Source organism: Acromyrmex echinatior, chromosome 14 (assembly GCF_024713525.1).
Source record: "Acromyrmex echinatior isolate Ae372 chromosome 14, ASM2471352v2, whole genome shotgun sequence".
Lineage (NCBI taxonomy): Eukaryota > Metazoa > Arthropoda > Insecta > Hymenoptera > Formicidae > Acromyrmex > Acromyrmex echinatior.
In genome coordinates, this window is record NC_141865.1 from 1,561,986 (window position 1) to 1,574,220 (window position 12,235).

The 12,235-nt window shown below is 31.4% G+C and overlaps 3 protein-coding genes across 12 annotated transcripts in view; 1 reads left to right on the top strand and 2 right to left on the bottom strand.

Annotated features, from left to right (window-relative positions):
• singed (fascin domain-containing protein singed) overlaps window positions 1-4,007 on the top strand; it is a 31,098-nt gene extending 27,091 nt beyond the window's left edge. For all 5 annotated transcript variants that reach the window (XM_087413465.1, XM_011053636.2, XM_011053635.2 and 2 more), the window contains one exon: window positions 249-4,007. In XM_087413465.1, coding sequence (XP_087269591.1) covers window positions 249-454 — 206 coding nt within the window. In that variant the 3' untranslated portion in view covers window positions 455-4,007. The remainder of the gene's footprint in view (window positions 1-248) is intronic.
• On the bottom strand, window positions 3,980-8,342 carry RNaseZ (ribonuclease Z). The gene is made up of 6 exons (XM_011053633.2): window positions 7,880-8,342; window positions 7,065-7,800; window positions 5,839-6,155; window positions 5,361-5,756; window positions 4,916-5,259; window positions 3,980-4,757 (listed from the first exon to the last, which is right to left on the bottom strand). The coding sequence occupies exons 1-6, from the start codon at window positions 8,123-8,125 to the stop codon at window positions 4,364-4,366; spliced, it is 2,433 nt and encodes an 810-aa protein (XP_011051935.1). The 5' UTR covers window positions 8,126-8,342; the 3' UTR covers window positions 3,980-4,363.
• A 1,242-nt stretch (window positions 8,343-9,584) lies between these two features.
• Window positions 9,585-12,235, bottom strand: part of kar (monocarboxylate transporter 10-like protein kar) — a 47,818-nt gene continuing 45,167 nt past the window's right edge. For 4 of the 6 annotated variants that reach the window (XM_011053626.2, XM_011053631.2, XM_011053625.2 and 1 more), the window contains exons 8-9: window positions 12,088-12,234; window positions 9,585-11,413 (exon numbers count right to left, since the gene is read on the bottom strand). In XM_011053626.2, the coding sequence (XP_011051928.1) occupies window positions 11,178-11,413; window positions 12,088-12,234 (383 nt within the window). In that variant the 3' untranslated portion in view covers window positions 9,585-11,177. Of the gene's footprint in view, window positions 11,414-12,073; window position 12,235 lie in introns of all 6 variants that reach the window. The other 2 variants (XM_011053632.2, XM_087413461.1) reach the window with 2 other exon arrangements.

Consider the following 12,235-nt stretch of genomic DNA (forward strand, 5'->3'; position numbering starts at 1 on the left):
TGTTTTTTTGTAAAGTTGGTAGTATTTAAATAAAAAATTATTAAAGACCAATATTCGGCAATTTTTAGTAATTATAATATGTAAACAAATACCTTATTTATGTAAACACCCTGTATAATAATATAAGGCGATAAGAAGGACAATCAACTAATTGTATTGTATTATATATTATTGTATATTAAGAAGTATTTGCCTCCCACTCGAATAAATTGTATCATAATATAATTTGTCTATTTATTATTTTATAGGACAAAATGGTAAATATTGGCATGCAGACAGCGAGGGAGTGACCGTGGATTCAGACATGCCGTCCGACGGTTTTTATTTGGAACTGCGCGAGCCGTCACGCATCTGCATCAAGTGCGTAGATGGTCGATATCTCACCGCGGGCAAGAATGGCGCATTGCGTTTAGGCGAGTCAGACTACGAATCCGCCACGAAATGGGAGTTCTAATGCGGAGGATAAAACGTAAATGTGTATTCAACTGCCTCCTCAGCTTTGTGGTCATAACTCGTAGCACCATGTCCCCGGAACAATAACAGCAAGAGATCGGCAGTTTGCGCTATTTCCTGCCACATACTTAATCGAGCATGCCGTATCGCGTCAAAACGACGAGTTTTCGATAATCGATGTTCCACTGCAATATATACTTTTTTTTCTTAGTAAAGTTTCGTGGATCCACAGTATATTCAAGACTGGCGATTTATACGCGGATAACATAAAAGTCCGAAAGATATTCAAAGGACCGGCTATTACAATTACGGTCTATTTTATAAGTAAAATACACACTTTTATATCTTTATATATTTATAGATATATATGAATTTGCAGTTGTCACTGCAAATTCAATTGTATATCGATGCCCTTTGTATGTATTTACACGTTTATTCATAATCCTGAGACATTGATCATAGAATTGGTTTAACAATCGTTATTAATATGCTTGTTTAGTTTATCTTATCTTATTCTGAGACAAAAGAAATTTATAAGTATAAATCGATCAATATCAATGCATTCAGCAAAAAACATTTTTCTTTCTGCTCACAGCGTAGTAATGGGTTTTGCTATCGTTATGGGTATATTTTTTATATATTAAATAGGTTTTTTTTTTTTAAAGAATATATATACATATTATATACATACAGAATGTCCAGGGTAATGGTCCGCACTGTTTTTTTTACATTTCCGACAGTTAAAAAAAAAAGGAAAGAAAAATGAATATTTATCAGTTTCATGTAGACAACAAGCCATAAAAAAATTTTAAAAAGTTTTTAATAAAAAAGTCAAGATTGAATTTTTTAAATAGTTAAATTTTTTTCCATAATATTATAAGGATCTTCAAGACGAGTTCAATACTATTGAGAATGTCACTTTTATTGATGTTTTGTTGATCTTATACACAAAAAAATATATGTATTATAAATATCCATCAATAAACAAAAACTATATAATTTATGTGAACAAATTTTATTTTTATCTTATGTGAGCTTTAATTTATATAAATGTTTCAAATTGCTTGCAATACAAAGTTCTGCTCTTTTTAACAAATTACGTATTATATTACTACGCGTAGCAGTTATTACACTATTTTGATTCAAAATTACACAATCTGTAATTATTCTCTCTCGAAGATTGAATATTATTTATTGGTGTTTGATATATACAAAAATTTCAAATGTTCCTACAAGAAAAAATCCAAAAAAATGTGCCGGCCATCGAACTGATCCATGCACTTATAACACTTTTAAAAAATATTCTGAAAATTTTGAACTATTCGTGCATTATGGGCTGAGCAATCGTTCATGAATTAAATATCAATAAAATCTGTTATAAATTAATAAAATTTATTTACGTAGTCTTTTTTTATTAATGAATATATATAATATATATATTATGTATATTTATATATATATAATCAATAAGCATCAATAAAGGTGATATTCTCAATAGTGTGTTGAACTCGTTTTGAAAACCTCTATAATATTATGAAATTGTATAGTGCTATTTACAAAAATTCAAAATAACTTTGATTTATTTTATTAAAAACATTAAAAAAATTTTTTTATCACATTGTAGTTCGTATGAAACAGATAAATATTCATCTTTTTCTTTAACTATATCTAAAAAATCGGACCGTTATATATCGGACCTAAATATTCTGTACACACAACACACACACACACACACACACACACACACACACACACACACACACACACACACATACACACACACACCACACGCATGCACGCATATATACAAGTATGTATAAAAAGTATTGGAATTTCTTTTTTATAAAACCTATATTTAAAAAGTATAAGTTTTATGAAAAATGTTTCGAACAAAAATTGTAGGTTTTAAAAAGATCTATTTACTGGTCTTATAAGTTTGACCTTGAGTGTCGTCGTTAAGGTCAGGTCAAGATTACATCCATTTTTTTAAATGGAAACCCTCATTTTTCATTGCATATTCTTGTAGCTTATTTCGAGAGTTCTTCACAACACTATAACAAATTTTTTTTTCATTAAGTATTTTTTGAGTTATAAGACTTGAAAGTTATAGTACCGACGACATTATAATATTATCTAAGGTGTCCAATTGATGGTTAGAATCCCTTAAATGTTGTTCAAGATTATGACTTTGATAACATTTAGTGTAAAAGTGAAAATAAAAGGAACAACCTCTAAAGGTTTTGATCTTAACATATGATGTCCAGATCATGACTGAACAACATTTAAGAGACATTTTAACCATCAGTTGAACCTTAGATAATGCTGGCGTAATTGTGGGTTTCAAGCCTTATAACTCAAAAAATATTTAATGGAAAAATATTTTCTTATAATGTTTTAAAGAGCTTTCGAGATAAGCTACAAGAATATGCAATGAAAAATAGAAATTTCCATTAAAAAAATCGATGTGACGCCGATCTGATATTGACAATCAAGGTCAATCTGACAAGATCAGTAAATACTTTTTAAATCCTACAATTTTTATCTAAAACATTAATTTATAAAACTTATATATTTTGAGATATTCAAAGGTTCGGTACTTTTTATTCATCTCGTATATATACATACACATATATACATATATATAATTAAGAATCACGTTTGAAAGGAGAGACACAGATCCAATTCGACCAATATTCGATTTGCTGCCTCCCAGGTCGATATTAACTTGCAGATTTCGTTATCAAGACACATCTGTTACGATTTTATAAGTTAGGAAAAGCTCGTTTAACGAGATGCACACTCAGTTTTGCTATACTAATACTGTACTAATAGTACAGTATTATCCTGCTTCACACTGTATTAGCTTACTGCGTATGTTAAGTAAATGAAATATGCCGAATTAAGGCTTGGTGATGGAAAGATTCGCAGCATACAGATTTGTGAAAATCTGTTTGCTTTTTTCTTTTTTTTTTTTACGTTTATTGGGAACGATATTTTAACAGATGTCGCGTGTGTTTTAGCAGTAAGATAAGTTTCATTTCAGTCTCCTCGCTCTTTTCATAACGATGAACAAAAAATCGACAGAATCATAATATGATTTAGGAATATAATACGTGGAAAATTAAGAATTCTTCAGTTCGAGAAAAAATGGAGAGGTGTGTGCGTGTGTGAGAAAGAGAGAAAGAGAAAGAGACATTAAGATACGTAAGTCTCTTGTAAATATGTTTGCCTCTTCAATATCATTACGTTAATTCATAATTATAGCATGGTACTATATATGCGCCTCGCGTCGCTTAATTTTAAACGAGAACAAAACGTGTGTACGAAAAGCGAACGAAAATATATGTTCGTTGAATACTTTACTTTTTTGGACAAAAATGTTGCTCAGATGTATGGGTCGATTTACAGACGACGATACACGTATTATTCTCTTAAATATAGTTGTGTAAGCCTCAATCATCTCTTTTTACTACCTTTTCACGGTAGAAACGCATTAAGAACAATGGATGTAATAAATTAAAAGATGTAATAAGATAATTTTTTATTGGTCAAGACTTCATCGCCGAATTATTTCAACCACAAATGTAGTTCCTTTCGCAAACTGATTTACATATATACAGGATTATATACAGATTTGTTGTTTTCTATTTTAGTAAGATTCTTTGATTCTTCAATTGATTTATATAAAAATCGTAAGATACATAAGCTTTGTTTACAAATCAATTGGAATGATGATTATACATGTTAAAATTAAAGAAACAAACTTTTAGCCACTAGTTAAATTCATTGCTATGCAACATTCATTAAAGTCTGTTAAAAATGTTTACTTTCAAAGTTAACGATGGAAAACTGTGAGAGGTATCAGTAAGACGAAAATTGTAATACAATTTATATTATTGTAAAATATTTATTAAGCTGCTATTCGTTGTCTTCGAGCAGCTCGATCCTCTATTTCTAAGTAATACTTATTAAACATTATTTTCAATGTCGGGTACATCAAAGGCAAGAGCGGCAATTGCGACAAGCTAATATGCATATTATCATATGCAATGCCGACATTATCTAATTTAGGACCATTTTTGTTATCCGGCAAATGAGGTATTACGGAATAGCGTTGACTAAAGTGCGTCAATAGTGTAAACTTTGATTTCATTTTTTCGCCTGCTTGTATAGCCTGCGAGACCGTCGAATGAAATTTCAGTTTCGCGTCTTCTATCAGATCGTCCTCCATTGTCGCTTCATGGATGAGTAGATCGCAATTTTGACCAAGTTCCACGAGACGAGCACAGGGCATAGTGTCGCCACTAAATATACAATATCACATACATAATTCATGTAGCATTAAAAAAGAATAAAATATTTCGAACTAAATTATAAAATAATTCAAGACTATGTTTCTACAGTTGAGTGAACAATTGACTTGGGACTTTAAAGAAAGTTTTTATAAAATTACTACACTTACCTATATACTATTTTCTTCCCATTATGGAGTGTTACAGAAACGCCATAAGAATAAGGACAATGCTCGACATATACTGTCCTCACGGCTTGCACGTTCAATGTATTGTACATATTTCTGTATTTATACAACTCTGGGTTATGCGAGTCCATACAGAACTCGTTGTTTTTTATCAATGTCATTCGATGTAAAATAGGCTCAAAATGTGTATGATACATATGCAACCACACGTTGATATGCCCTGGTGCTAACAGATACAAAGGATCTTCCGTGACCTTCCTTCTTTCCTTCAATAAACCAATCAATCCTATGTGATGATCCGCGTGCATGTGCGATATGTACACTCCCTAAAATACAATTCAAATATTACAAGTCACCATTGCGGAATTTGCAAAAAAAAAAAATGAAATAGAAAAAAGAAATATTTAGAAATAAATGATCATCTTACCTTTATCGTTTTTAAGATATTGTGCGCCCCAGACTTTCCATAGATTTTCACTATCTGACCGAACGTTCCCTCTCCGCAATCTAGTAACATACTGTGGTCTTTATCCACTTGTAGAAGTATGCCGCTCGTGTTTCTGACTTTACTTGGTATGCTAGATCCAGTGCCCAACATGACAATCTTCGGGTACTCATTGTTAATATGTAACGTCTTCGTTCGAGCGTTGATCCCTGTTTGGAGTTCTGCTAACGCATCTAAAATGCCGTCAATCTCGAAAACTTCGTTTACATATTCCTTTGGATGCAGCGATACTTCATTCTTCGTATCGAATCTCAATTGTGGCTGTAGATGAACAGTGTGATGTGTTTTGGGACGATGTATAATCGGCAGATCTCCTTCCTAAAAAAAATTATATTTAATTATTTTTAAATTACTAGCTATTTGTAAAATTAAATAATGAGTTCATAACAATGTGTCTTACCCTTGTTTTCTTTTGGAAGCTTTCCTCGTTTAAGAAAGGAAATATCTCAGGGTGCAGCATATGGAGTTTATGCTGATGTCTGTGCATCGCTTCAGTGCCCATGCATTGATTCTCTTCATTCACGACTATATGACGCGTATTAAGACCAAATTTGCTCATCCAGTTCACATAGCGAGAATTATCCATCACTTCTTGCGGAGTAAAATGAATGATGCAGTATGGTATATCATCTTTGTTCGCCGTTCCCTTTTGATGCCGCACGAAGGCAGGATGATTTATAAAATTCTCTAAGTAATCTTCAGATGGACACTCTACAACTGTACACAAGTAAAATTTAAATTAAAATAAGTAAAAGAAAACTTAACTTAACTATTAAAATGAAAACTTAAGGCTCCTATTCCCTCACCACTACTATTTCAGATTGTGATGTCAGAAATGAAAAAAATAAACAATAAAAGTTCTTGCAAACCATATTCAATATGGAAGTATTTTAATAAAAAACAATCGCTAGAACCAACCTTGTAAATATACCAAAAAAGAGGGCATTAAAAAAGTGTCGATTTTTGCCTCCAAGATATACCTGAATAAATCTTGAAAAATCATTATTGGGTCCTCAGAGAATAAAAGATAACAATCATTTGTTCTGAGAAATAATGGGAACATTACTAGAATTGCTTAAGCATAAAAAGTGACATTATTTACATATGGTTAATAAACGAAAAATGATGATTTTAGCTAGAAACGTAAGTACATTCTTCATATAAAGGTCGCGAACTACTTTAGCGCTATGTAGAGGTACACCAGGATGCATCATGCAGAGGTACAGTCCGCCTAGCATCCCTCGACAGAAAGAATAAGACTTCACAATTCATTATTCCTGTAATGTTTAGCGACTCCGAACTCTCTCTGCCATGTATGCATGCGTGCGTTCGTACGTGCGTGTGTACATCACATTGATAAAGTGAGCGAATTTACATTTCATGTGCATTTACATTTCATCAGAATCTGAAATTATCAAATTAATAACATGTAGAAATAAATGATTTAATTTCTCCCCAAAAAACAAAAATTATATTTTATAAGTCTATCTCGAAGACAAATGTTTTATTGGAAAATATTTCTATTCAAACTTATAATTTGTAAGAATTTGTTTTCTTGCTTTTGATATCACAATCTGAGACATTAGTGATAAACAGGATTTTAAATAAAATCCTTTGTTAACATACTTATAAAAGTAGGGCCTGGCTTTGCTGGCGAGCAAACATCTTTGCTCAAAACAATTGTGCCATCAGGAAGAGTAATATCTGCACCAGTTTTGAGCTGACCGAGTAAAGGCCCAGGTTTCACTCCCTTTTCTAAACACTTCTGCAAGGATAATGTACCCGCTCGAGGGTGCAATTTGCAAATGTAAGACATTACAGATGATATTCTATTGTCAGGCTTCTGATCGATCTTCTGGACTTTAGATTTTTTCTCTATCCTATCAGGTACTCGCTTGCTATTTGAGTTGATATTATAATCATAATAATTAATATCGATTATATCTTTTTCTACATGAATAGACTCTGACTCCTGCACATTTGAATTTATAATAGAAACATATGAAACCGACATTACTGAATCTATGTATGGCTCCGACTCATTACATTTGGCCTCATTAATCTTCAGAGCCTTCAGCAGCACAGTTTTCTTGATTGTATTAAATATCTCCATTGTCCCCTTGGGACAATGTATATTGATCTTTGGCACTCCAACATCCTGTATCGTTAGAAGCATTCCCGGCATGCCACCCAAGTTATTCCAAGTTGCTGATGTTATAAATACGTGCTCCAATTTTATTAGCTTGTACTTATGCTCGTATGCCAATCTCTGCGTTCCTTCGCCACAATTAAAAATGTACCTAGTATGACCTGCTGTCAAATAAACACATCGTGATGTGCCATAAGCTCCAGTACCCAGAATCTATAAGCAATAAAAAAATATTCATAATTAAATATTCAGCATTTAATCATCATCTTCGAAACATTCTCGTTCGACTGACCTGCAACGACACCTTTGTGTTTCCAATATATTTCGCTGATTTTTCTTTTAGCTTCTGTCTCATGCGTTGCATGCCAAGCATATGTTCGATAGAACGTGGCATGATCTGATTGTTGTGAATCGACGAGAATTGCTTGTAGGATACCGACAGGTTGTGCCGGAGACTTCGGCCAACGGGAAAGACCAACAACGTGCGATAATTATGCTTTATGGCGTGACATGCGAACGAGCACACGTTGGACCTCATTCGTTCGGTCTTCTTTCTTACCGTGTCAGGAACCCTCGTCAGTGATACCGGTAATCATAGACAGGAAAAAATTACGTGTGCAATGATGTAAATAAAAAGTCATTGCATCCTCATGCTCGATACTATCACGACCTCTAATAACTCTGATAACCTATAACAAACGACATGACGAAATTGCTAGGCTAACGAGTCTGACTGGGTTTGATCTGTGATATAACGGTATATTTTCATGAGTCACTCAAACCGGCTGTTTCAGGCTGCGGTCAAAGTCTCACTACAAATGCTCTGAAGCGTTTGGTTGACCAATTAGAAAAAAGAATTTTACAAATTGACCAATCAAAAATTGCTTTAAAGCAATTGTAGCATCATTTTGCTCAGCAAATGAGAATGGATTGAAATGGATTCAGTTTTTCAGAAATATTGATTCACGAATATTAAAATGAATGTTTTTCAATCCTGAATGCATTTTTATTCATTTATAGGAATTGCATGGAGTGTATCTCTATGCTTTTCAATCTAAAAATAATATTAACTTTTTCTGTGCATTGTGAATATTGTTCAATTCAAAATTTTGTATAGGAAATGCAATTCTTCAATCCAATTGCATCCAATTGAATCTAATTGAATCCAATTAAATAAAAAAAAATCGCTATTTAAAATATGCATTCGGATAGAAAAAAATTTCAATCGATTTTAATCCATCCTCGTTTGGGAACCGGCCCTTAAGGATAGAAAAGAGACCGGTATTTGATCAGAGACTCTATTCTTGAAAAGAAACGTATACGAAAGTCTAGGAAAATGCTACAGTATACGTTACATATACTATAGTATTTCCCTAGATTTTCGTATACGTTTCTTTTCAAGAATAGAGTCCCAGGTGCTCTTCCTGGCAAACAAGAATGAATTAAAATGGATTGAAATTTTTTTCTATCCGAATGCGTATTTTAAATAGCGAATACTTTTTTTAAATTTAATTGGATTCAATTGGATTTAATTACATTCAGTTGGATGCAATTGGATTGAAAAATTGCATTTCCTATTTTAATATATATATTATAAAATTTTATATATCGTAAGTTTACGTCTGCAATTTCATGGATCATGACTGTTCATCATATGTTTTTGCTGAAGAAGGCTAGAATACTAGCCGAAACATGTACAATTCTCATTTCATTAATTTAAGATAAAGCTTTTTTGAAGCGAATTACGCACCGATTACTGTGCCAATTGCTAATTGCTCGTTTATCTTTTATTCATTTTTATTATTTATTACGAGAATGTTTCTATTGAGATAACGGATATGTAGTAATTTCATTAATATACTATATAGTATATTAATTAGATATATGCGCATCAATTTAATAAAAATATACGGATAAATGTATATATAGCATTCTATACATCCGTTGCCTTAAAAAATGGATATGTTATAACAGATTAGAATAAATTTAATTCTAAATACCTTGTCATTATGGAATTTATTGTACACGCACTTTTTTAAAATTTATAATATTATGTTACAATTTTTTTTCATGTTCTTTGAAATGTTTAATACAATTTAAAACTTATCTACAAATTTGACTATTATACGCATTTTATTGTTGTTAATTTTTTTATTTCGATAACTACCCAATTTATTTGCAAAATACGAGTCATTCAATTGTTCTACTGTTTCATTTTTTCTCACAAAGAATTGTGAGCGACTTCAACATATACAAAAATTTTATACTATTAGAATTTTTATATTTGTAGATATATTATATTTTATATTTGTATATTTTTAAATTACCATTTTAATAATATAACATTTATTAAATTTTAACTATATTTAAATATTGAGAATGACCCGATAGATATTGAAACATTTGTTTCATTTTTATTATTTATTAATATACTCAGCAAACGCTACATATTCATGAAATGTTATTCTTAAAATAATGTTCCCAAAAAATATTTCAAGCATATTACAAAATATTCCGAATATTTACATAAAAGATTCGTAAAAGAAACATTCAAATGTCAGTTAAAAGTATCATTTGTATGTCGTCACATATTCCCAGCATGCTCTGTATAATATATTCTGCAAAATTTTAATTTTTTTTTAATTTCAGATCAAATCCATGAATCAGTTTTTAAACAAAATTTTACTTTGGAAAATACATTTAATGTGTTTTCACCTTGGAGTCCAATTTTGGGGCGAAGTGCTGCGTTTTTTATATTAGGAAGTTTTTGCAATAAACATGAATCCAGATACGGTGAACACTAAAGTTACGTTATCCTTTTCTTAAGTAATTGTTAAAAAGAAAACAACTTGATCTTAGCAATACCGTATTTGGATAAACGGTATTGCAAAAACTCCCTTATTCTCTCCCAGGTGATTCTTATTTATGAATAAATGCTCTTTGTGACGGCCCTCTAACGGCGGAAATGTGTACTACTCGCTCACTCGATTTTCGTGAAATATGCAAAGAATATTTACGTAATATTCTGATCATTTTATCAACATTTGCACATTCTGTGACGATTCTTTTATTATTTCGGAACATTCGGTACATTGGTAATATGAATCTTTCTATGAATATTTAGCGTTAGCTGGGATATATCACATTAAACATCCAGCTTGAGCTCATAATCTTTTCTTTCGTATTTATTAAATTTTTTTAAAATTGTTGAGTCTTTATTACCTTTGTTAGTATTGTTAGTACCTTTATATAATTATTGAATATAAAAAAAGGAACCATTTTTTAATGGATTTCGTCTTTATTTAGGCTATGTTCAGATTCCTAGGTATCATTTTATTTTTTTTGTTTATCGAATATTAAACAAGGATAACAAGATATCTGGGAAGCAACCGAATTGGAATCTGAACACACACTTGCAAGTGAATAACGAACAATGGAATTCTTCAAAGCAAAGAATTTGCTATGTAAGTCAAAATGTAAGTTTAAAACATGTAAAACATTGATAACTTATTATAAATTGTAAGAAAAAATTATTGGGTCATTTAAAAAGTATCCGCGGTTTTTAGATGACCCAATATATTCGGATATCGTCAGATTTTCTCTCTATGAAGTAATGGTTCACTCTCCGAATATCTGCAGTAATTGGCGTACTTGTGTTGATAACTATTGCATGCTGAACAGTTTTGCAATTTAACCAGTTGTTTGACACAATAGCACTGAGACGATGGCAGGGATTTGCACATTGTACTATATTTCTCTTGCATCGCTGATTCGCATGTTTGCTCGACTATGCTCGCCGGCGAAAAATCACTATTCTTCATTCTTGCTGCAAATTTAATAATTTTAAAGTACAAAATAAAATTAAATATCAATAAGTATAGGATAGAATATATTCTAGTCTAAAAATAAATACAGTTATACAAAAGTAAAGGGCGTATAAGTATGACGAAAATGCGAAAATGCACCCACGGCTTTTTGAGTTGACTTTTTTTTCTAAAGTAATAATTCTAAGGTAACAATTCTAAGGTAATAATTCTTGTATAAAAAAAACGCTTCAAATTTTAGATTTCTATGTGGAGACGTGATCAAGTTGGAGCGAAAAAACAATTTTTTTACAATTTTTTGATTTTAGCTTAATAAAAAATCAAATAAAATTCTGAAAAAATTTTGAAAAATCAGTTACATCTCAATCTAGATAATGATATTTTTGTTATATTATTTTGTTATATATTATAAAAATAAAGATCATGTCTGCTAATGATAAAAAGGAACGTAAGCGTTGCTGATAACAAAAATATTATGATAGTTAAAAATTTTATTCAATCACGTGGATAATTTAAATAAATAAACAGCAGTACAATATTGAACATTCGCGTTTCCTTTCCTCCCCTCTCTCCTTCATTCACTTTCAGTGACCCCCCCTCCCCCCCCACTAAGCAAACATATTTTTTAATGGCCCCAAATAAAATTTATAACATACAGATACCTGGTTTTACCGACCATTTTGACAATCTGTTTTGCTTGGGACATTCTCAGAATCGTTTAAACTTCCCTCATTATTTTCTTTAACGCATCTTATTAAGAACATCGTCAATGCTCCTATTATCGGAGGAACGCCGGCTAGTAAGAAAGGTAGATCGTAGGTACC

Bases quoted from the DNA above. Each gene is read 5' to 3' on its own strand.
- RNaseZ (XM_011053633.2), bottom strand. From the start codon at position 8,125: ATGAGGTCCAACGTGTGCTCGTTCGCATGTCACGCCATAAAGCATAAT. The intron at 7,801-7,879 runs GTCAGTCGAACG...TATTGCTTATAG, and splicing joins ACACAAAGGTGTCGTTGCAG to ATTCTGGGTACTGGAGCTTA. The intron at 4,758-4,915 runs GTAAGTGTAGTA...TTGTATATTTAG, and splicing joins GGGAAGAAAATAGTATATAG to TGGCGACACTATGCCCTGTG.